The 24,745-nt window shown below is 45.3% G+C and overlaps 1 protein-coding gene across 3 annotated transcripts in view; it reads left to right on the top strand.

Annotated features, from left to right (window-relative positions):
• The window catches only part of ppfibp2b (PPFIA binding protein 2b), a 299,033-nt gene that overhangs the window by 261,795 nt on the left and 12,493 nt on the right, over nt 1-24,745 (top strand). For all 3 annotated transcript variants that reach the window (XM_078220899.1, XM_078220900.1, XM_078220901.1), the window contains 10 exons: nt 513-545; nt 3,713-3,854; nt 5,038-5,166; nt 7,637-7,787; nt 8,614-8,725; nt 12,247-12,335; nt 14,367-14,489; nt 16,996-17,121; nt 18,409-18,597; nt 22,524-22,703. In XM_078220899.1, the coding sequence (XP_078077025.1) occupies nt 513-545; nt 3,713-3,854; nt 5,038-5,166; nt 7,637-7,787; nt 8,614-8,725; nt 12,247-12,335; nt 14,367-14,489; nt 16,996-17,121; nt 18,409-18,597; nt 22,524-22,703 (1,274 nt within the window). The remainder of the gene's footprint in view (nt 1-512; nt 546-3,712; nt 3,855-5,037; nt 5,167-7,636; nt 7,788-8,613; nt 8,726-12,246; nt 12,336-14,366; nt 14,490-16,995; nt 17,122-18,408; nt 18,598-22,523; nt 22,704-24,745) is intronic.

The raw sequence follows: 24,745 nt of genomic DNA, 5'->3' as shown, positions 1-24,745 counted from the left end.
TGATCCTGGGTCCCCCAAAGCATTACCCTGGATTACTAGTCCAATGACAATACCACTACACCGCCACCTCCCCTGACTGAAATAAAAGCAAAATACCGCGGATGCTGGAATCTGAAACAAAAACAGAAAATGCTGGAAAATTTCAGCAGGTCTGACAGCATCTGTGGAGAGAGATTAGAGTCAGCGTTTTGAGTCTGGATGACCCTTCCGTCATCCAAACTCGAAACGTTGGCTCTATTCTCTCCCCACAGATGCTGTCAGACCTGCTGAGATTTTCCAGCATTTTGGGGTTTTTTTTACCTCCCCTGACTGGCTATCCTCTGGTTTAACCTGGCTACATTTTGATGTTTTATCCTGTGATTTACTGGCTCTGTTGTTGCTTGCTAATTTGTTTTGTTTTGCATGGGTTTTGCTGCTTTCATTTGTTTCGTCCATTTTTTAACTCTCCCTCTCTGCCGCAAATCTTCTTCCTTTCACCTCTACACACGGCTTGCTACTTTTCGGGATGGAAGATCGTGGCAGGAGCGCCAGTGCTCCAACTTTAGGTACTGTAACTGCGTGACTGACTGCAGCTCGCTACTCAAAGACATTTCCTCTTTATGTTTTCTGATCAATATAAAATGTTGATACTGGCACTCCTCTTACACTGGAAGTGTGGAGGTAGTGTCTGCAATTGGAGAATTATCGACACAGAATCACCGAATTGGTACAGCGCAGAAGGAGGCCATTTGGCCCTTTGCGCCTGCGGCAGCTCTCTAAACGAGCATCATGGCTTAGTGCCATTCCACTGTCTCTTCCCCGTACCCCTCCACTATTCAGATAATCATCTAATTCCCTCTTGAATGTCTCGATTGAACCTGCCTCCACTACACTTCCTGGCAGAACATTCCAGACCTGAACCACTCACTCCGTGGAATAGTTTTTTCTTATGTCACGTTTGTTTCCTTTGCTAAACCACTTTAAGTCTGTGCCCTCCCTTTCTCAATCCTTTGACGATTGAGAACAATTTCTCCCTAACTACTCTGTCCAGCCCCCTCATAATTTTGAACATGATTTTGACACATTTCACATATGGGCTGGATATAGGTACATCCGTACCCTATCATGTCCCAAGTCCCATTCACCTGTCAGCCCTGTGCTTGCTGGCCCACATTGGATGTCCGTCCCGGAATGTCTCAATTCTCATCCCTGTTTTCCAATCCCTCTGTGGCTCCCTGTAACCCCCTACAGCCTTCCATGATTTCTGGACTTCTCCAATTCTGGCCTCCTGTCCCTACCCCACTGCATTTCCCCCCACAGCTGCTGGTCACGCTTTCATTTGCCTTGGCTCTAAGCTGTAGAATTCCCTCCCTAGCTCTCTCTTCCTCCTTTGGGATGATTCTTCAAATCTTCTGCTTTTTGGTCACCTTTAATGCCTTCTTTATTGGCTTGATGTAATTTTTATTTTGTTTGCTCACGTTCCTGGGAAGCACCTGTGGATGTTTTTCTATGTCAAAGGTGCTGCATAAATTCAATTCGTTGTTGCTCTTGCTGGAGCTTGGATTATCACAGAAGATTTGTTTTCATTGGAGCCTGAGAGAGTGGGGAGCAGTCGGCAGTCAGTAGTGGACACAGCCCCGGCCACTAGTTTTCACAGGGTATCTGCCTAATCTGTCAGGCGTAGATTGGTCAGCTTTCTTGTTCAGGTACACGTGGCGATTCGGAGATCTGAGAAATCACAGCTTTGCCAACTTGGACGCCAACCAGTAATAATTCAACAGTGTTAATTTATCTTCTGACGAGAGTGCAGGCAGCTCTCAAGATGTTGGATCCAAACTGTGAGCTTTCTTTTCCAAATATACAAATTGGCTGAGCGTGTGGCTGTACATCACCGCTCTGTTTAGATAGGCTGCTGAGGTAAACTTTTATTTCACACTGTGAGCTATTTCCAAAAAACAAGTTTCTTGTTACTCCGTTTAAAAGAAAAACGCTATTGCTTTCAAGATTGTTCAAGAATGTGAAGTGGGCAATTGGATTCAATTGGGTGGGTTGCTAAATGGCATGTGGAGTGAGCAGGAGAGTGCGATTAGACTGGGTAGGACATTAAAGGTTATGGGGAATGAGTAGAGTTGAATTAAACTAAGTAAGATATTACAGGCTATGGGGACTGAGTAGGAAAATGGGTTTAGATTTGAGTAGGACATTAAAGTGTATGGGAGTAAGCAGGAAAATGGGATTTGATTGGGTAGAATATAAAATTTATGGGAGTGAACAGGGCAGTAGGTTCAGACTGGCTGACTTGTGATCAAGACTCATCAAGATTAAATAGACTGGGCAGCCTGTTTATAGACTAGAACAGTTTAAAACTCTGACATTTCTGACCTTACTGGATGGAGCAGAGGTTTCCTCCAACTAAATGATAGGAATTCAGAAGTTATTGTCTTTGGTCTCTACTACAAACTTTATTCCCCAACCATTGACTCCATCCCTCTCCCTGGCAACTGTCTGAGAACCTTGTGTCATATTTGGCACTGAGATGAGCTTATGACCACTATTTCCGCACCATCACTAAGACCACTTATCTCTATAACATCAACCGACTTTACCCTTGCCTCATCCGTGCCTTTGCCATTTCTAGACTAGACTTTTCAAATGCACCCCTGACCGGCCTCCCATGTTCCACCATCACAATGGTCGAGTACACTAAAGCTCTGCTGTTCCATATCCTAAGTTGCTCCAAGTCCCATTCGCCCGTCACTCTTTCACTGACTTCCACTGGCTCCTGACTAAGTGATGCCTCGATTTTAAAATTCTCATCCTTGTTTTCAGGTCCATCCGTGACCTCCCCCCCCCCATCCCTCATCCTCTACCCCCACAACCCTCCAAAATATCCCTGCCCCTCTAGAGCTTCCCCAATTTTAATCACTCCACCATTGACAGCTATGCTTTCAGCTGCCTGGGCTCTGAGCCCTGGAATACCCTCCCTATATCTTTCTGTCTCGTTGCCTCACTTTCCTCCTCTTAGACATTCCTTGAAACCTACCTACTTGACCAAGCTTTAGGTCACCTGCCCTATGATCTCCTTATGAAGCTCTCTGTCAAATTCTGTTTGATAATGTACCTGGGAAATGCCTTGGAATGTTTTACTATGTTAAAGGTGCTATATAAATGCAAGTTATTATTTATTTATGTAAATGCTATGTAGTTGTGATTCTTTACAATGCAATAGCTTGGTTGCCAGTCTAAGGAGAGTAGGAGATGTTAGCTGTCAACCAGGGCAGCCCACCCTCATAGCCTTCCATGTACTGGTCAATCACTGGACTTTTAAATAACCGTGCCTTTCTACTCACATTGCATCCACATGAGAGGTTCGTTTCTCATCAGAAACCCAGCACTGCTGACAGTGCAGCACTCCCTCGGTACTGCACTGGGCGGATCAGTCTTGATTTTGTGCTGAAGTTTCTGGGAGTGGGGCGTGAACCTCAGACCTTCTGACTCAGAGGCGAGTGTGCTACCCACTGAGCCATGGCTGACACACAATCAATAGAGACATGTATTGAGAACTGAGTAAATGTGTACCCATTAATCTCTGTTTCTATCGCCTCACCCTGCTATCATGTCTCAGGTGAGCTTTGTTACTGGAGGTAGAATGTCTGTTTAGATGCAAAGCAGGTGAATATCCAGTCTGTACTTGGCTTTGTTCACGTATTTCACTCGATGTTTTCCACATTAGGAGAGTCTGAGAGAAGCGTCGACTCCACCTTTAGTTCGCCTGACCTTTCACCTCTGTCCTCGACCACTGAAGCTGACCAATTCCCTTCGATCTCCCCCGAGAGCAAAAAGAGCAGCAAAGGCCTGAAGAAATTCCTGGGAAAGTGAGTCATCTCAATCTCAAATGTTTCCATGGTGCAGGCTGGTTGCAGTTTGACAGCTGTGTGATGTATTTAGCTTCCTGACAACAGGGTACCCGCTACCTCCAGTGACACAATGATGGCGTCCTCTATGTCCTCTTTGTGCTTGGTTATGTGGGGGCTGCATTTAGGCTGTAATAATATTGGGTTTTATGGTGAGGGCATTGATGGAGTACATGTTGGTTACGGGATAAATATTAACAGAACTGCCCTGCTTCTCTTCAACATAGTGCCACGGCATATTTTATGTATCACCTGAGGGTGCCAGTTTAACATTTCATCTGAAAGTCAGCACCTCCAGCGGTGCGGGGCTCCCTCGGCACTGCACTGGAGTGTAAGTGAAGTGTTGAGACCCAAACCAACTCCTAACTGAAGTGGGATCAGACTCCCCTCCCCTCCAGGGAATCTCATCCGGCTCTACACCAGTTCCAGGTCAGATCCTTTCTTCAGAGCACCCCATGTGTCCTCTCAGGTAATATATAAAATATGCCGTGGCACTACTTTGAAAGTTTCATTTTAACAATGTTACAAATGTTAGTTCCAATGTCAGTCAAACTTCGCCGTGGAAAGATTAAGATTTAAGTTTATTAATTTGTGTCACACATTAACACCGCAGTGAAGTTACTGTGAAAATCCCCTAGAAAGGGAATAATTTAAACTGTTCAATCTCATTCTTGCAGGTAGGAAATTGTTATTAGAAATTTTTTAAATTTCCTTCATACATTTCTTTTTTTTCTCTTTATTTCTCTTTCTGGACCTGATGTGGCTCTAATTCGCCGCCCTCTTTGAGAACACTACTTTTTTTTCCTCAATCCCTCACTCTCGTTGGTTAAGGGGATGAATGTTCTCCTTGTTCACTGCGGTTCCAGTTGCGCTAATGGCCTCACTACATCATTATCAACCTGCTCTCCCACTAAGTTAAAGAACAAAACACAACTTGAGCAGAATGGTGCTAGAAACAGTATAACTAACCTGGCTTACCATGAGATATACCAAGAGAAGACCTCTTTCTATGGCCGTAGTATAAACAGACCGACCAATTAGTGTAAAACCAGAAACTATCTCATGTGGATCAACCCTACTGTTCCCCTACCAAATATTACATTGCAGTCCTTTTGTTTCCTCTCTCCCCTCTGACTTTCCCCAGAATAAGAAGAACCAACTCCTCTTCACTTCAGGACGATGATGATGGCCCTTTGGAATTCAGGAGAGGTGGCTTGCGAGCAACAGCCGGACCCTGTTTTGCAAGGCCCAAAGATTTGTCAAGTCCAAGGATGTGAGTAGGTCCAAAATTGTGCATCTTTGGCAATGCATGCAGCCAATTACACACCAGGAAGAACGGGAACCTTGAGCTGACCTTCCAAGTATGAGATGCAGTGGGTGCATGTTTTAAAATGGGTGATGGAAAGCCACCAGGAATGAATGGATGAGTGGGCTTAAGATAGTGAAACTTTACTCAAAGTAGAGAAACATCTAGAAACTGAAAATGCAAAGAATTGTCAGCATGGATTTCAAAAGTTAAGTAAGAAATCTCATAACACCAGGTTAAAGTCCAACAGGTTTATTTGGAATCACGAGCTTTCGGAGCGCTGCTCCTTCATCAGGTGAGTCCAGTGAAGAAGCAGCACGCTGAAAGCTCATGATTCCAAATAGACCCGTTGGACTTTAAGCTGGTGTTGTGAGACTTCTTACTGTGCCCACCCCAATCCAACGCCGGCATCTCCACATCATGTCTTCAAAAGTTAAGATCTTGCTTAACCAACATTATTGAATTCTTTGAAGTGCTGACAAAGAGAGTAGACAAGGGTTTATGTAGTAGATGTAATATATTTGGATTTTCAAAAGGCCTTTGATAAGATGTATCATAGCAGTGTCATGGCTTAGGAGAGTGCATGCACAGGCAGGTAATAGCAGAATGGATAACAAGTTAGCTAGAAAACAGGGTGAAAGGGTTAAAGGAAGTTGCTCATTGGAAAAAGGTGGGAAATGATGTTCCACGGGGACTACTGTTCAACATTTACAACATTCAACATTCATGTAAACAATTTGGATTGAGAATTAGAAATGCAACTTCAAGATTTGCAGACAATATTAAATATAAAGAAGGACTGCAACAAAATACAGGAAGGCATTAATAAATTTGCTGAATGGGCGTTTAGTTGGTAAATGACTTTCAACGTTGTTAAGTGTAAGGTGGTACAATTTTGTAAGAATAGGGAGGCCCCGTAGTAATTGCATAATAGAGTTTGAATGGGGAAGAGGAGCAAAAGAATCTGGGGGTACAGATTCATATATTCACTAAAAGACAAGATGCAGATTAATCAATCCATTTACAAAGCAGGGTAGCTATGTTAAACTCATTAGACCACACTTAGAATACTGAACATAGTCTGCATATAAAAGGTTATAGAAGCACTGGAGAAAGTACAAATATGATTTACAAGGATGACCAGAACTATTTTATAATGATCAGACAAGACTGAGCTGGGAGTCCATCCTGTAGAAAAAGAAGGCTGAGGGGTGACTCGATAGACATCTTTAAGATTGCAAAGGTGTTAGATCAGACACATTTAGGAAAGATGTTACACTTGTGGAAGTTAAGTTGTAATTCCAGCTATGGCCAAATATTTAATTCACTTTATTTTGCAAGATTAAGGATGCTCACTTCAAATAAAGCACCATGAGGTTGCTGGGATTTGTGAAACTCTAGTTAAAAGCAGTTAAAAACTGCAGATTCTGGTGTGAAAAATTAAGTTACAACAACAAGGCAACTCTGTCAGCAAGGATGGAAAAAAAAACTTATCAACAAGGCCTTCAATGAGGCCAGTGCTTGCGTATTCAGGATAAACAACTAATCAAACCTTGTGTCAGTTTCATAAACACTGTATCCCCAGCCTTGGCCACAGGATGAAAATAAGATCCTTTCAATAACAAAATTCCAAAGAGCAAGATACAGTGAACTACAGCTGCTACGTTGTCTGTATGAATCGGGAAGACACCTTTCAGTGCATTGCGCTGAATGTGTGTTCTCCTTGCTAGCAAGTAATTAAAGCTTGTAAGTTTGAGTATTCACAGTGCCCAAGTGTTGTTTGTACCCAAGTCGATTATAGTGCCTAGTGGTGTTTGCACCCAGATATCAACACACTTGTGAGAGAGACCAATAGGAGGGGCTACCAATATTAGATAGTCACTGATAAATTAAATAGGGAATTCAGAAAAAACTTCACCTAGAGAGTGGTGAGAATGTGGAACACACTAACACAGGGAGTGGTTGAGGTGAATAGCATAGTTGCTTTTAAGGGAATGCAAGATAAATACATGAGGGAGAATGTTGTGCTAATGGAGTGAGAAAGGTGGGAGAAAGCTTGTGTGTAGTATAAATGTTCACATGGGCTAGTTGGGCTGAATGGCCTGTTACTATGCAGTAGATTGTATGTAACTCTCCATTGAGCTGCACAGCAAGAAGAGGTCTGGTCCCACTTTCCCAATAATAGGCAGGAAAACTTACATCCTTGCCATGTGTTTTGTTGGGGAAATTGCAGACAGAGCGCCCAAGATGTGGGGGTGATGCTCACTCCCTGCCCAAGGGCAAGTTGCCGTAGAATGGCCATTGAATGGCCAGGCTTAGGAGCAGCGAAGTAAATACAATCACCTTAATATAAAAGGTTGACTGGCCTGTATCTGTGCCAGAATATTCCACTTTTACACAATTCTGCATTTAAAGCTTCCAATGATGGATTTTGCAGAGACCCAAATGCACCTTTTTCTCAGTGGACAACGGAGCAGGTCTGCACTTGGCTTCAGGACTGTGGACTTAGTCAGTATGTGGCTTTGGCAAGGCAGTGGGTCACTTCTGGACAGACGCTGTTATCGGCAACACCTCAGGAACTTGAGAAGGTAAGTCAGAACCCATGATCAGAGATAAGTACTAAATTTATTACACAGAAAGGTCAGTAGCTTCTGGGTTCCCACTCCAGAGGCTGTAGCGCATAATCCAAGGTGACACTCCAGTGCAGTACTGAGGAAATGCTGCACTGTCAGTGATGTTGTTTTGCAGATGAAAGGGCGACACGGTGGCTGTGTGGTTAGCACTGTTGCCTCACAGCACCAGGGACCCGGGTTCGATTCCCAGCTTGGGTCACTGTCTGTGCAGGGTCTGCATGTTCTCCCCGTGTCTGCGTGGGTTTCCTCCGGGTGCTCCAGTTTCCTCCCACAGTTTGAAAGATGCCCTGGTTGGGGGCATTGGCCATGCTAAATTCTCCCTCAGTGTACCCGAACAGGCGCCGGAGTGTGGCAACTGGGGGATTTTCATGGTAACTTCACTTCAGTGTTAATGTAAGCCTACTTGTGACACTAATACTTAAACTTAAACAGAAATGTTAAACTAAGGCTCTGTCTACCATCTCAGGTGGACACAAAAAATGAATCCACAGCTCTGCCTCATAGAAGAGCAGAGGAGTTCTCCCTGGTGTCCTGGCAAATAATTATCCCTCGATCACACCACTAAAACAGATAATCTGGTCACGTCACATTGCTGTTTGTGGGAGCTTGCTGTGCGCGAATAGCTGCCGCATTTCCTACATTACAACAGTGACTATCCCTGTACATCCTTGTATGTAAAGAGCTTTGGGGCATCTTAAGATCATGAATGGCACTATATGAATGGGAGCTCATTTTGTTTAATCTTTTGAAGCTGTTTTATTCTGATCATTTTTGAATGCAGGAACTAGGAATCAAGCACCCACTGCACAGGAAAAAAATCCAGGTACTCCAGAAGACGGTCAGTAACGGACAGAACGACAGCCCAGGGAAGCTGGACCATATCTGGGTCACACGTAAGTACGGTCCATGGTATGAGAGAGCAACGTTCAATCAAGCTTTACAGGGTAGAGCTTCCACTTTGGCTGCAATCAGTAATCTTGTCGCAAGTTGCATCCAGAATGGAATCATAGAATCCCTACATTGCAGAAGGAGGCCATTCGGCCCATCAAACCTGCACCAGTCTTCAAAAGAGCATCCTATCTCTACTCTATCCCCGTCACCCCACATATTTACCCCGCTAATCCCCCTAACCTACTCATCCTGTGAAACTAAGGGGCAATTTAGCATGGCCAATCAACCTAACCCGCACATCTTTGGACTGTGGGAGGGAACCGGAGCACCCGGAGGAAACCCACGCAGACACAAGGAGAACGTGCAAACTCCACGCAGACAGTGACCCAAGCCAGGAATCGAACCCGGGTCCCTGGCGCTGTGAGGCAGCAGTGCTAACCACTGTGCCACCGTGCCATAAGTATGTGGGTTTGCGGGCATAGGGCCTGCGTGGGATTGTTGTCAGTGCCGTGTCGATGGGCCGAAAGGCCTCCTTCTGTACTGTAGGGAATCTATGAAAAGGGCATTTCTTTTGTGAAGTGTGTTTTTCTGGAATTTTGACTCAAACTCATTTACATATTGCAGTGTGCAAAATCTGTCATGAACCAGTGCAACATTTAGATAGCAACATTTTGATAAAAATTGCTTTCAGCTATTTTCCATGACATATTTAAGAATGATACTTGGTGCAGCTTGATTAACACATCGGATCATAGAATCCCTATTGTGCAGAAGGAGGCCATTCGGCCCATTGAGTCTGCACCGACCACAATCCCACCCAGGCCCTATTCCTGTAACCCCACTTGTTTACCCTGCTAATCTCCCTGACACTAAGGGTCAATTTAGCATGGCCAGTCAAACTAACCCGCACATTTTTGGACTCTGGGAGGAAACCAAGAGCACCTGGAGGAAACCCACGCAGACACGGGGAGAATGTGTTAACTCCATACAGACTGTGACCCGAGGCGGGAATCGAACCCGGGTCCCTGGTTCTGTGAGGCAGCAGTGCTAACCAGTTAATGAGTTATCTAAAAATCTAAGTTAGCTGATACAGTTAATGAGTTGTATAAAAAAAGCAGCATTTTTCATGGCAACATCAAACCAACCGTCATCTGTGAGTAACTTGATATAAATAATTGAAAACAACTTTTTAAAAAGCGGAACCATTTGCTTGAGATTACAGTACAGTCTTTTATCAAGAAAAAAGTGATTCAGCCTGGTGATATTTTCCTTTCCTGGTGGGTATATAACCCCTCAGTTCTGGTAACGTCATTGAGAATTCTTTTTGCACTTTCTCCAGTGCTCCTTCATCCCTCTTCATGATACGACAGACAATCAATACTCAAGTGTGGTCAGCAGAATGTTTCTAGTTTTCAATTCTGTCCCTCTAGAAATGACCCCTAGATATTTGTTTTGTTTTCATTATGAGCTTATTAACCTGCGTCGCTATTTTTAGCTATTTGTGCTCTCAGATCTCTTGGTTCCCCTTTGCTACGAGCACCTGCGGGACCTGACATTCCAGTTTTTAATGGTGCTATTATCCCATTCTTGTTTTACTCCTGTCCAGAGGAATATCTCACCATTGCTTGGTGTATTTGGGCGGCATGGTGGCACAGTGGTTAGCACTGCTGCCTCACAGAGCCAGGGACCCAGGTTCAATTCCAGCCTTGGGTGACCGTCTGTGTGGAGATTGCATGTTCTCCCCGTGTCTGCGTGGGTTTCCTCTGGGTCCTCTGCTTTCCTCCCACAGTCGAAAGATGCGCAGGTTAGGTGGTTTGGCCATGCTAAATTCGCCCATTGGCTGGAATTTTACCAGCCTGCCCACCACGGGAATCGGAGCAGATGAAGGGCGGAGCATGGAAAGGTTCATTGACCTCGGGCAGGAGTTTATGCTTTCGGGACGAGCGAGGTCATAAAATCCTGTCCTTTGTGTCCAAAGATGTGTGGGTTGGGTGGATTGGCCATGGTAAATGTGCGGGGGTGGGGCATAGGGGTGGGTGTGGGTGGGATGCTCTTTCAGAAAGTTGGTGCAGAGTTGATGGCCGAATGGCCTCTTTCTGCACTGTACAGATTCTATCCTATGATTCTATTCTAGTTGAAGCATAGGGAGGCTTATTGCATACATATGTGATACTGGAGGGAGAGGGATATATGTACAAACTGTGAAAAAGCAGCTGAAAGTTGGAAGGAGGTCATGTGGGTACAACCACCAGCATTGACCAACTGGGACAGAGAGCTTGTGGTTATATGTGAAGTACGACTAGCATTCACATGTGAACTTTGCCCTCTTTAGTACACCAGAGAGTGGCTTGCTCGGGTACTCGGAGTCAACCACATTGTAGAGGGGTCAGGATTCATATATAAGTTTAGCAGATTTTCTTCTCTAAAGAAGATTAGCGAACCAGATGGGCTTTAACAACAATCCAGTAGTTTGATGGTCACCATTACTGATCCTCACCTTTTATTTAATTAACTACATTTAAATTCCTGGCAGCTATGAACTTGTGTCTCTGGAACATTTGCCCAAGTTTCTGGATCACTATACCCCACAACCACCGTGCTACACTTCCCCTCATCATACAGCACCCAGGCTGAATTAAATTTGATGGCACCTCTATTGTTACTGGCCTCATTTAAATACAGGCCCATCATCCTATCCAGCTACCATTAGATGGGTGGAAGTGAATCACCCCTTAACCATCTCCCCCCACTCCCCCCCCCCACCTCCCCCCGGGCCCCTCGATTTACACGCTATTTAAGCAGAAATGAATATTGGCCGGAGGGTGTAATTTGGGAACCCCATTTGATGTTGCCCATTCCAAACCAATACAAATTTTAGTCCCCTCATCCACCTTGTATTTTTGTCTAGCTCTCCCGTTACCAAGGTGACAGTACCCACGGCAACAGTAACTATTGCATTGGGCCGAGGCCATTGGCCCTGCTGCAAAATTTTGAACACTGACATCGCAGCTCATTAACAATTAATGGAAGCCAAACCCAAATTAGATTTATTTGCACAGATTGTGATGTGTCTGAAGGAAGACGCAACTTTGCAAGTGTTTTCTTTTTGCGTATGGCTTGGGTGGGAGAACCCACACTGCAAGTTTGGCACTATGGTCACAGCTTCATTATGCTGCACAGCCAAGTCACCATGTTGGAAGTAAACAAAATTAGAAGGATTCTGCTATGGAATAAAAACAGAAAATGCTGGAAATATTCAGCAGGCAGGCCATCCAGAGAGTGAGGGACAGAGTTTCATTTTCAGGTTGATGACCTTTTATTAGGACCGGGAGATGTTAGAGATGAACACCTTTTCAGCAGTGGAGAGGGAGGGAAAGAGTAAGGCGAGAGGGAATGAGTGATTAACCGGTAAAAGGAGTAATAGTGCAAGGCAGTAATAGTGCGAGGCAGCAGTTTGATGTGTGTTGCTTGCATCAGGAATTGCATTAGTCCCCTTTCACACTCTGCCTTGTCTTGTTCACAGGTTGGCTTGATGACATTGGCTTACCTCAATACAAAGACCAATTCAATGAAGCCAGGGTGGATGGGAGAGTCCTCCAGTACTTGACTGTGGTGAGTTGCCCCACTGGGGTGAGAAACCTGTGATGATCAGTTTATAAAGCATAATCTAAACTTCCCAGAATTGAATGTTAAATGCTTCAGGCAGTTTACAGCTGTATTACCTGAAAGTATCACCTCATGATGTGTGAAATGTCATTTAATCAGACTGACACCCTGCTTTGAATAGACTTTTGGTAACCGCTCTTAATATCTAAGTTTGTGGCTCAGTGTGAAATGTTCCTTGATATTCGCTGCTGTGATGCACCTTTGGGTGTTTGTACTAAAGGCGCTTTATGAATTTAAGTTGTTTTCTTTCCCTTCAAGTATTTTGGAAGTTATTGCTTTTATCACCCTTTCAGGCAACACATCTCCGATCACAACAACTGTGTAAAAACATTTCTTCTCATCTCCCCCCTGGTGTTTTTTGCCAATGATCTGTTACTGCCTCTGCTACCAGAGAAAACAAGCTATCTGCTCTCATCAGAACCCTTCATAGTTTGATTTGATTGATTATTGTCACTTGTATTAGTATACAGTGAAAAGTATTGTTTCTTGCACACTATACAAAGCATACCTTTCATAGAGAAGGAAAGGAAAGAGTGCAGAATGTAATGTTACAGTCATAGATTGGAGAGAAAGATTATTAGAAAGTTTAGAAGAGTTAGAATTTAGTTTTAGATGCGTAGAACGAAAGTAAAAGATAGAATGAGAAGATATGCTGGGCACAGCTTGCAAGAATTCGCCTCACTCCGAACACCTCAATTAAATTTCCTCTGTATCTTCTCTGCTCGAAGAGGAATAGCCCCAGCTTCTCCAGTCCCTCCACGGGAATAGCCCCAGCTTCTCCAGTCCCTCCACGGGAATAGCTCCAACTTCTCCAGTCTCTCGACGGCAATAGCCCCAGCTTCTCCAGTCTTTCCACGGGAATAGCCCCAACTTCTCCAGTCCCTCCACGAGAATGGCCCCAGCTTCTCCAGTCCCTCCACGGGAATGGCCCCAGCTTCTCCAGTCCCTCCACGGGAATGGCCTCAGCTTCTCCAGTCTTTCCATGGGAATAGCCCCAACTTCTCCAGTCTTTCCACGGGAATAGCCCCAGCTTCTCCAGTCCCTCCACGGGAATGGCCCCAGCTTCTCCAGTCCCTCCACGGGAATGGCCCCAGCTTCTCCAGTCCCTCCACAGAAATAGCCCCAGCTTCTCCAGTCTCTCCAAGGGAAGAGCCCCAGCTTCTCCAGTCTCTCCACGGGAATAGCTCCAACTTCTCCAGTCTCTCCACGGGAATGCCCCCAGCTTCTCCAGTCTCTCAACGGCAATAGCCCCAACTTCTCCAGTCTTTCCACGGGAATAGCCCCAGCTTCTCCAGTCCCTCCACAGGAATGGCCTCAGCTTCTCCAGTCTCTCCACGGGAATGGCCCCAGCTTCTCCAGTCTCTCCACGGGAATAGACCCAGCTTCTCCAGTCTCTCCACGGGAATAGCTCCAACTTCTCCAGTCTCTCCACGGGAATGCCCCCAGCTTCTCCAGTCTCTCAACGGCAATAGCCCCAGCTTCTCCAGTCCCTCCACGGGAATAGCCCCAACTTCTCCAGTCCCTCCACGGGAATGGCCCCAACTTCTCCAGTCCCTCCACGGGAATGGCCCCAACTTCTCCAGTCCCTCCACGGGAATGGCCCCAGCTTCTCCAGTCCCTCCACGGGAATGGCCCCAGCTTCTCCAGTCCCTCCACGGGAATGGCCCCAGCTTCTCCAGTCCCTCCACGGGAATAGCCCCAGCTTCTCCAGCCCCTCCACGGGAATAGCCCCAGCTTCTCCAGTCTCTCCATGGGAATAGCCCCAGCTTCTCCAGTCTCTCCATGGGAATAGCCCCATCTTCTCCAGTCTCTCCATGGGAATAGCCCCAGCTTCTCCAGTCTCTCCATGGGAATAGCCCCAGCTTCTCTAGCCAAACTGTGTCTATATTGGTAAAATGTACGTTGGACAGTACCTGCCATGTGAATGTGCAGTCAGGCAAGAAGAGCTAACCAAAGAGTTCTCTCTTTCTTCTGCAGAATGATCTCTTGTTTCTCAAAGTTACCAGCCAGCTGCATCATCTGAGTATCAAGTGTGCCATTCATGTGCTACATGCCAATAAGTTCCACCCCAACTGTCTTCGACGTAGGCCTTCCGATGAGGTAAGAAGACTTCCATTGTCAGTCATTGGTGAGTTGCACTAGCTTGATTGAAAGTTGAATGTTGGAGAGTGGACAGAGGACTTGATGGGAAGTATCATCAAGGCACAGCATGGATAGAGCAATCTGTCTGGGGGAATGGTGTATTGAGTCTCAAAGCTGTCAGATGGTCCCATTTACCTTCAATGCAACCTCGTTGGATTCCTCCCATCCAAACTCACTAAGATTGCCTCTTCACACCCCACCTACTCCACTTCCAAGCTGCAGGAGATGGGTGACTCAACTGTGGTTCAGTGGGTAGCGCGCTCACCTCTGTATCAGAGGCTCATGGGTTGAAGTCTCACTCTAAAAACTTGAGCACCAAATCTTAGACTGACGCTCCCAGAGTGGCGCTGAAGGAGTACTGCACTGTTAGCAGTGCCATCCTTCAGATGGACATCAAATCGAAACCCCATCTCAGGTGTATGTAAAAGATTCCAGGGCCACTGTCTCAAAGGAAAGCACAAGTTCTCCATTGTCTCCTTGCCAATGTTTCCTTCAGCCGAGATCTAAAAACATGTCATCACTTTGATGCCCATAGGACCTATTGGCTGTGGTGATATCAGACTTTCTTGTACTATTCATAATGGGGAAGAAAGAAATGGCTGAGGAACTAAATTCATACTTTGCTTCTGTCTTCACAAGGGAAGATATGAATACTATACCCGAAATTCTGAGAAACACAGGTTTTAGTGAGGAGCTGAAGAAAATCAGTTTTAGTAGAGAAATGGTTTTGGGGGAATGAATGGGATTGAAGGTGGATAAATCTCCACGGCCTGATAACCTTCATCCCAGAGTACTTAAGGAAGTGGTCCTAGAAATAGTAGATCTATTGGTGGTTGTTTTCCAAAATTCTTTGGACTCTGGAATGGTTCCTGCAAGTTGGAGGATGACTAATGTAAGCCTGCTGTACAAAAAGGGAGGTAGCAAGAAAACAGGGGGCCAGTGAGCCTAGCTGGGGAAGTTGCTAGAGTCCATTATCAAGGGTTTCATTGCACAGCATTTGGAAAGCAGTGGTATAATCAGACAAAGTCAGCATGGATTTATGAAAAGGGAAATCAAGTTTGTCAAATCTACTGGAATTCTTTGAGGATGGAACTAGTAGAATTGACCGGGGAGAACTGGTGGATGTGATTTATTAAGACTTTACAAGGCTTTCGACAAGGTCGCACACGGCAGATTACTGTGTAAAGTTAAAGCGTATAGGATTGTGGGTAGTTTCTTGAGGTGGATAGAAAGCTGGTTAGCGGAAAGGAAGCAAAGATTTGGAATAAATGGATTGTTTTCCGATGGGCAGGCAGTGATTAGGAGGGTACAGGTATCTGTGCTAGGACTCCAATTGTTAACACTATATATTAATGATTTGGACAAGGGAACTTAAATGTATTATCTCCAAATTTGCAAATGATACAAAGTTGGGTGAGCTGTGAGGAGGATGCAAAGATGTTTCAGTGTAATTTGGGCAGGCTGAGTGTGTGGGCATGTGCATGGCAGATGAAATATAATGTGGATAAACCTGAGGTTATCCACTTTGGTAGCAATAATAGGAAGACAGGTTATTATTTGAACGGGTGTAAATTGAGAGAGGTAGATACTCAGCGAGACCTTTGTGTCCTCGTGCATCAGTCACTGAAAGTAAGTGCACAGGCATAGCAGGCAGTAAAGAAGGCAAATGGTATGTTGGCCTTCAGAGCAAGAAGATTTGTGTTTAGGTATAAGGCGCTGGTGAGGTCACACCTGGAGTATTGTGTGCAGTTTTGGTGTCCTTATCTGAGGAAGGGTGCCCTTGTTATAGGGGGAGTACAGCGGTGGCTTACCAGGCTGATTCCTGGGATAGCAGGTCTGTCATATGAGGAGCGACTAAGTCGGTTAGAATTATATTCACTGGAGTTTAGAAGAGTGAGAGGGGATTTCACAGAAACTTATAAAATTTTAACCGGATTAAACAGGGTAGATTTAGAAAGAATGTTCCCGTTGGTGGGGGAGCTCAGAACTAGGGGGTCATAATTTGAGGAATGAGGTGAGGAGAAATTTCTTCACCAAGGGAGTGGTGTATCTGTGGAATTCACTACCACAGAAAGTAGTTGAGGCCAAAACATTATGTAATTACAAGAAGAAATTCGACATAGCTCTTGGGGCTAAAGGGATCAAGGAATATGGGGGGAAGGTGGGATCAGGGTATTGAATTTATGACCAGCCATGATCATAATGAATGGGGGAGCAGCTCGAAGGGCCGAATGGCCTACTCCTATTTTCTATTAATGTTTCTATGTATTCTCCTCTTCAGTAACCTTCCTCCTCACCTGTGGTTCAGTTAGCAGCACTTGCTGTTTAAACAAATTTTTCTCTCACAAGAGACACGCGAGGTCTTGAAGTTCTCGGGAATTGGTTGGAGAAAATTACTTGGGGTTCCAACAGCGGAAGATTTTTAAGATTTCAAGATATGAAAAGTATTTTCTTTTATGATCAGAGTCACACCTCTCCATCCGATGTGGTCCAGTGGTCGAACCATCGCGTGATGGAATGGCTGAGGTCGGTGGATCTTGCGGAATATGCGCCAAACCTTCGAGGAAGTGGCGTGCATGGTGGCCTTGTTGTAAGTGTGCCAGTTCAAACATCTGTTCTTAAACAACTCCCCTCATTGTCAGTGGCAAATAAAGTACACCGTTGCTTTTAGACAGATATTAGTTCAGTGCCAAGTTCAATTCCAGTCTTGGGTGACTATTTCTGTGGGGTTTGCACATTCTGCCCGTGTCTGCATGGGTTTCTTCCGGGTGCTCCGGTTTCTTCCCATAGTCCAAAGATAGGCAGGTTAGGTGGATTGGCCATGGTACATGTGTGAGGTTAAAGGGATAGGGTGGGCCTGGGTAAGATACTCTGTCAGAGAGTTGATGCAGACTCAATGGGCCGAATGGCCTTTTCTGCACTGTAGCAATTCTGATCCTTATATTGATATGGTGCCTTTAAAATAGTAAAATGTCCCCAAGCACTGGACAGGAATGTAGTCAGACATAATTTGACACCAAGCCATGAAAAAAGGTATTTGGGCTCAGTGTCAAAGATTTAGGTTTTAAGTGGTGTTTTAAAGAAGATGCGAGAGAAGTAGAGAGGTTTAGGAAGAGAATTCTAAAGCTTGGGGTCCAGGGACAGTGGCTGAGCAATTAAAATCAGGAATGTGCAAGAGGCCAGAATTGGAGGGGTGCTGATATCTCCAAGGGTTGTGACGTTGGAGGAGATCACAAGAGACACGGAGAGGCAAGGTCACAGATTGGAATTTTAAAATTAAGACTTGGATGGGGAAATTGCATGGGCTGTGTGAAGGACAGTCAGTCTGATGCTGGCAATTGTTATGAAACCAACAGTCTCCCGTAAAGCAACCAACCCTTCTGCCAATGCTGTGAATGGGAGGCAGAATGGAACGTGAAACAAAAACAGAAAATGCTGGAAAATCTCAGCAGATCTGACAGCAACTGTGGGGAGAAAATAGAGCCAATGTTTCGAGTCTCGATGACCCTTCGTTAGAGTTGTCGGGGAGGAGAGCAGTACTTCTTCAGGGCAGGCATTCCTCGAAGAGAAGAGGCAGTGAGTTAAACACCAAAATGAAAACAAAATGCTGCAGATGCTGGAATCTGAAACAAAAACAGAAAATGCTGGAAAATCTCAGCAGGTCTGATAGCGTCTATGGGGAGAACCTTGATGAACCCTAGATGAGCTCTGACGAAGGGTCATCTGGACTCGAAACGTTGGCTCTATTCTCTCCCCACAGGTGCTGTCTGACCTGCTGAGATTTTCCAGCATTTTCTGTTCTTGTTCCAGATTTCCAGCGTCCGCAGTAGAATGAAATGTGTGTCTTTTAATCCATTCCTTTTTTCTTTTGATGTAGATATTAGAGCCACGCTTTAACTCTGAAACAATGGCTTTGCTCCTCAACATCCCACCTCAGAAGACGTTACTTCGACGACACCTAACCACGCACTTCAACCTGTTGATTGGCCCAGAGGCTCAACATGAGAAGCGAGAGTTAATCGAGTCAAGCAGCTACACACCCCTAAATACCACAGCAAAAGTACGGGTAGGTACACAGTCATTCTCTGCCATACACAGCACCTCACTGAACAGGGCGTTCACCCTCACTGTACGGGGCAGATGTTAGATTCGAACCAAATCACTCTGTTGAAGTAACCTTGGTTCGATGTGACTAGTTGCTGAGTTTATTTGGTTTATTTATACTGAATGCACAGTGACAGCAGTGTGTACCATATTCGAGATGCCCTGCAGCGCCTCACCCAGCCTCTACCAGCTAGAAGGTGCCAGGCTGCAGATACATGAGAATGCCACCACCTACAGGTTCTCCTCCAAGCCATTCCCTTCAATGTCACTGGCTCAAAATTCTGGAACACTCTTCCTGATAGCAATGTGGGTGTGCCTGCAACACGTGGACTTCAGCGGTTCAAGAAGGAGGCTCGCCAACACCATCTTGTGAAGCAGCTGGAGATGGGCGATAAATGATGGCCTTGTCAATGACACCCAAACTCCAAGAATGTATTTATGGTTGTGTGGGGGGGCGGCGGGGGGGAGAAAGTTGCAGCCCATTGACGGGATTCCCCAGCCATTCACGCCAGCGGACTTCTCCCGTCTCGCTGCAGTGAACGGAGATTTGGCTGAGCGCCAAATTCATGCCCTCTCTGACAGCTGTGGTGAGGCCAGAGACTTTCGACCCATGTGTTCACATCCTTGTTCTACAATTGGACCACCTTGCTTCAGTTGAACTTCACACTCCGTTGGATCATTTGGTGAGAACTCCACATGGAGATAGACGGGTAGAAATTGGTCTTGTCTTTTCTGGATAAAACACATCTTACATGTACAAATATAGAAATAGAAGGGCAATCTGTGATGGTGTTGATCTGAGTGCTAAATTCATGGAGATTGTTATTTTGCTGTCCCAGCAGTTGTTTAGTATGGGCATTCAGCTCCGTGTATGTATTAACCAGCGACTTAATGTTTGCTGAAGGACTTTGTGACTTTGTTTTACAAATGAGCAAAGCAGGTATCAGGCCTGGCCCACCCAGCATTCTTGTGGCCATCAACTTTATAGGTAAATGTTTCTGTTCTGTGGAACTAGGCAATGACCTCCATAAATCCAAACCCCTCCTTCAATGCCCATGATCCCCTCTAACCCTCCATCATCTTATGAAACCTTCATCCTTGCCTTTGTAACTTCCAAACTTGTCCGTTCCGATCTTGCATCCTCTATAAACTTGGGCTAATCCAAACCTCTACTGCCCTTTTCACACAACGAGTGCCCGTTTGACTTCTCTCGTAGCCACTTGGCTCCTGAAGCTGCAACACATCAAGTTTTCAAGTCCGTCCCATGGCTCCATCTCTCCATATTTCTGTAATCTCCTGCAGGTCTACAACCTTTCAACGTCTCTTCAATTCCATCCTAATGAAATTCCCCAATTTTAATTGCTTCACCATTGTGACTTTGTCTTCAGATGGCTAAGCCCTAAGCTCAGGCATACCCTCCCTAAATCTCCCTGCATCTCTCCCTCTCTCTGCTTCTTTGATCAAGCTTCTGGTCAAATAGCTTGTTCTGTGACTTGCTGTTTGATTGTTGATGGCCTTTGTGAAGCAGCTTGGGGTGTTTTACTATGTTAGAGGTGCAGTATGAATGCAAGTTGTTTTTGGAAGTCACCTACGGGTGAGACAAGTGACCCTGATATTGTTTGTTTTCCCCAAGAGGCAAGGGGCCCAAGGCAATGAGGCAGACATGGGTTGCTCAGTCCTTAAGACATCGGTGAAGCCTGATCCCCATTCCTGGTGATCTTTGGAACTTTTAATTCTGACCAAGCCAATTATAAATGACTCTCAATGCAGAAACAGCTCATTTAGCCCATCTAATGCATTCGGTGTTCATGCTCCACAAGAACCTCCTCTCACTCTACTTCATCTCACCCTATCTGCAAACCTTTCTATCCCTTTCTCCCTCATGTGTTTATTCAGCTTCCCCTTCATTGCATCATTGCCATTTGCTATTCATCTTAACCGCTGTTATGGTGGGGCCTAAAAACACGACCAGACCAAAATTGATGTTCTGTAGTGCAGACGTTTTAAAAAATCTGCTTAGACTCTGAGTAGATACAGTTCTGAAAGGTGTGCAGTGGTGTTGAAGAATCCTGTCCCAGGAGATCTCACCGTGATGGGTGGGTGGAGCGTATGTATATCATGATGCACAAACCATCACAATTGGGTGGGACTGGCTGGATTTACCAGGCAGTCTTTGTTTGTCTGTTATTACTTGTATGTTTCCAAGTGAGAGACATGGCAGAAATTGGAAGGAGGTGAATTGAATCTTACAGATACAGAATCCCATATCAACAGAAAGAAAGAACTTGCATTTATGTAGAACCTTTTGCAACCTTAGAATGTCCAAAAGTGACTAATGAAGTACTTTTGAAGTTTTGATTTGATTTGATTTATTATTGTCACATGTATTAGCATACAGTGAAAAGTGTTGTTTCTTGCAAGCTATACAGACAAAGCATACCGTTCATAGAGAAAGGAATGAGAGAGTGCAGAATGTAGTGTTACAGTCATAGCTAGGGTGTAGAGAAAGATCAACTTAATGCAAGGTAAGTCCATTCAAAAATCCGACAGCAGCAGGGAAGAAGCTGCTCTTGAGTCGGTTGGTACATGACCTCAGACTTTTGTATCTTTTTCCCAAAGGAAGAAGGTGGAAGAGAAAATTACCTGGGGTGCGTGGGGTCCTTAATTATGCTGACTGCTTTGCTGAGACAGCGGGAAGTGTAGACAGAGTCAATGGATGGGAGGCTGGTTTGCGTGATGGATTGGGCTCCATTCATGACCTTTTGCAGTTCCTTGTGGTCTTGGGCAGAGCAGGAGCCATACCAAGCTGTGATACAACTAGAAAGAATGCTTTGTATCGTGCATCTGTAAAAGTTGGTGAGAGTTGTAACTGACCTGCCAGTCCAGTCTCTGTTGTAATGTAGGTAATGTGGCAGTCAATTTGTGCAAAGCAAGCTCCCACAAATAGAAATGTGATAATGACCAGATAATATTTTTTTTTTACGTTGGTTGAGGGATACACTCTGGCACAGTGGTTAGTACTGCTGCCTCGCAGTGCCAGGGACCTGGATTTGATTCCTGGCTTGGGTTACTGTCTGTGCGGAGTCTGTACATTCTCCCCATGTCTGCATGGGTTTCCTTCAGGTGCTCCGGTTTCCCCTCTCAGTCTAAACGTTGTGCTGGTTAGGTGCATTGGCCTTGCTAAATTCTCCCTCAGTGTACCCGAACAGGCGCCAGAGTGTGGCGACTAGGGGATTTTCACAGTAACTTCATTGCAGTGTTAATGTAAGCCTACTTGTGACACTAATAAATAAACTTTTTAAGTATTGGCCCAGACTCTGGGGAGAATACCCCTGCTCTTTGAATAGCGCCACGGAATCTTTTCGGTCGACCTGGGAGGGCAGACAGTGCCTGGTTTGATGTCTCATGGGAAAGGTTGCACCTCTGACAGTGCAGCACTCCCTCAGTATTCCAATGAGAGTGTCAACCTAGATTAGGGCGGCACAGTGGTTAGCACTGCTGCCTCACAGCACCAGGGACCCAGGTTCAATTCCGGCCTCGAATGACTGTGCAGTGTCTGCACATTCTCTCCAGGTGCTCCAGTTTTCTCCCACATCCAAAGATGTGCGGGTTAGGCTGATTGACCATGCTAAATTGACCCTTAGTGTCAGGGAGATTAACAGGGTAAATGTGTGAGGTTATGGGAATAGGGCCTGGGGGGGATTGTGGTCAGTACAGACTCTTGGGCCGAATGGCCTCCTTCTGTACTGTAAGGATTCTATGATGACATGCTCAGATCTCTGGAACACTGAGTCTCAGTAGCATGAGAATGTTACCTAACTTGGTGGGGGTTTTACCATAAGCTGGACACTGACCCCTGACCCTTCCTCTCTCTCTTTCTCGTCCTAGCCAAAGAAGCTCGGCTTTTCACACTTCGGAAACCTGAGGAAGAAGAAGTTTGACGAGTCGAGTGATTACCTTTGCCCCCCAGGCACGATTCATCCAGCAGCCAATGGGGCCCAGAGGAACTGCGGGGGATACCAAGCGAAGAAGATTGCGGCGGACAGGGACTTGAGCAGACTGGAGCAGGTGGGGAATCTGAAGTGCTGATCCGCCTCAGCGGGACATCCTAGGAAGCCAGGATTGTAAAATGATAAGTTTGGTAACCTGGCAGGACAGTGAAGCGCTGGGGCATGGCATTACTCGCTAACGTACTAACACAACACTGGAGGACTCATCCAGAAAGCTCGAGCCAAAGTAACGATTTAGCCATCCGACCGACGGTTTTGGTGACAGATAAATAACAACGTGGCGTTTTACCGTGCTGCAAAAATGTAGCCGCCTCCTTTAACCCACCATGTTCCCAGTAACTCCTTTTAAGTGAAGAGAAGTGGTGCGTTCACCAAAACCATTTTATTTGTACAGAGTCAGCGGAGATATATTTTTCGGAATGAGGAATCACATCAATAATTTTTCATATTGTGTAATTCTTGGGTTGCAATCTGTATAAAATGTGTTTTAATACTTATGCGCAATGTATGTATTTTCTATTTATAATTTGGAGAGGAAGCGATGTTACGTTCCCTCCTGGTATTTGACACTAAATGAGGTCCAATGGAATGGGGGCCATTCTGTGCCACAGTCGTCAGAAACATCTTCAGTGCCGCTCCGCCATTGTAACTTTTCCCAGAATCGCAAGGAGCGGGAGAGGTAGTGCAGTGGGGAACCAAGGCGATTCTCAGGAAGTTTGAGTCCGATGTCCAGGGATAATTTTATAGAGTTTGACGACTTCCAAGTGCGGGTCCGATGGATCAGCCTCATAAGTGGGTATATCGCAAGGCAGAGAGCAAAACAATGTGCACGATGCATTAGAATGAACAGACCAGAAATCATGGGGAAAGAGGCCTTTTGGAATCCTGATGTGTGCGACAAGAGAACAACATCGATGAGTACAGCCCCTCCCCGGTGCAGCAGCAAAGAAACCGTCAGTGTCTCCTTACTGGGTGCCAAGTGTCTGTACAACGTTCCCCCACCATGTGTGAGCTCTTAATTCAAGACATTTGCCATTTTCTTAAACTGCACGGTAATGTCACATTGAACATTTCTGTAAAACTAGGAGATACAGTGGAAGTGAAGTAAACATAGGAAGCGATTTGAGGTTTAAAGCGAGGGACACCTCAGTCTCCACGTACTTGCTGCCAGATATGATTTAACTTGCCAGTTCACAAGTCAATACATGATCTCTACCACAACGTCGGATTGTGACTTGATCATTGCCTCTGTCGCATGTTTTCCTATCTGCAGGTGTTGCTCCCAAGTGCAGGCCTGATCAAATGAAATGTGGGAAAACTACATAGGACACCCTAAGCTCCCTTACCCCCCACACCCCAACCACCCAAACTCCCACCATGCACTTTTGTCCTACAAAGCTCCATTTTGATGGCACTCATTCATAAATTCTCCCCGATTTTTAAAAAAAAGAAATTTAGGCTTATGTTTCTTGAATAAATATTTGTCCTGAACCGTGAGATGTATTTTAGTCCTGTTGCAAAGGGTGCAGCACAGTCAGATTATCCAAATAGAAAGCAATGAGGTTAGGCCTCAATCTGTTGGGTCCAAGGTTTTGCTGGAGCAACTAATCTGTGAGACATACATTGCACTGCGCAGCATGGTGTCTGTGAGCCACAGATAGACCCACCTATAAAGCAGGAGCCAGAATAAATACCATGGTTTGTTTGCTTATTGGGTGATCCAGCTTTAAGGTCGATGTAATATTCTCCCACTGAAACATCCAGGGTAGTGTCATGGCAACAATGATCCTCTAGAATCATGGTTCTCTCAGCTTAATTATGACCCTTGTTGTACTGCAGTGGGATGTATCCAAAGGAGTAGCTAATGAGAGTGACTCCTTTCCAAATGGTTTCACTTCAGTTCAGGGTGGGGTTTGAGCGTTGAGGATGGAAAGGAGAGACTATTGAAAGCCAATTTGGAAAAAATAGTCTCTGCTACATATTAATGATTAAAATTAAGGGAAATGTTAGGGAAAACAAAATCCTGCCTTGGGTGCGTCACCATTTGTTTCCCCACCTGAGTTCTACATTCAGTTTGAAACATGTGACCTACAGGGCGAC

This window comes from Mustelus asterias, chromosome 9 (assembly GCF_964213995.1).
Source record: "Mustelus asterias chromosome 9, sMusAst1.hap1.1, whole genome shotgun sequence".
NCBI classification, from domain to species: Eukaryota; Metazoa; Chordata; class Chondrichthyes; order Carcharhiniformes; family Triakidae; genus Mustelus; species Mustelus asterias.
The sequence above is the reverse complement of the archived record's forward strand: the minus strand, read 5'-3'. Positions and strand labels throughout refer to the sequence as shown.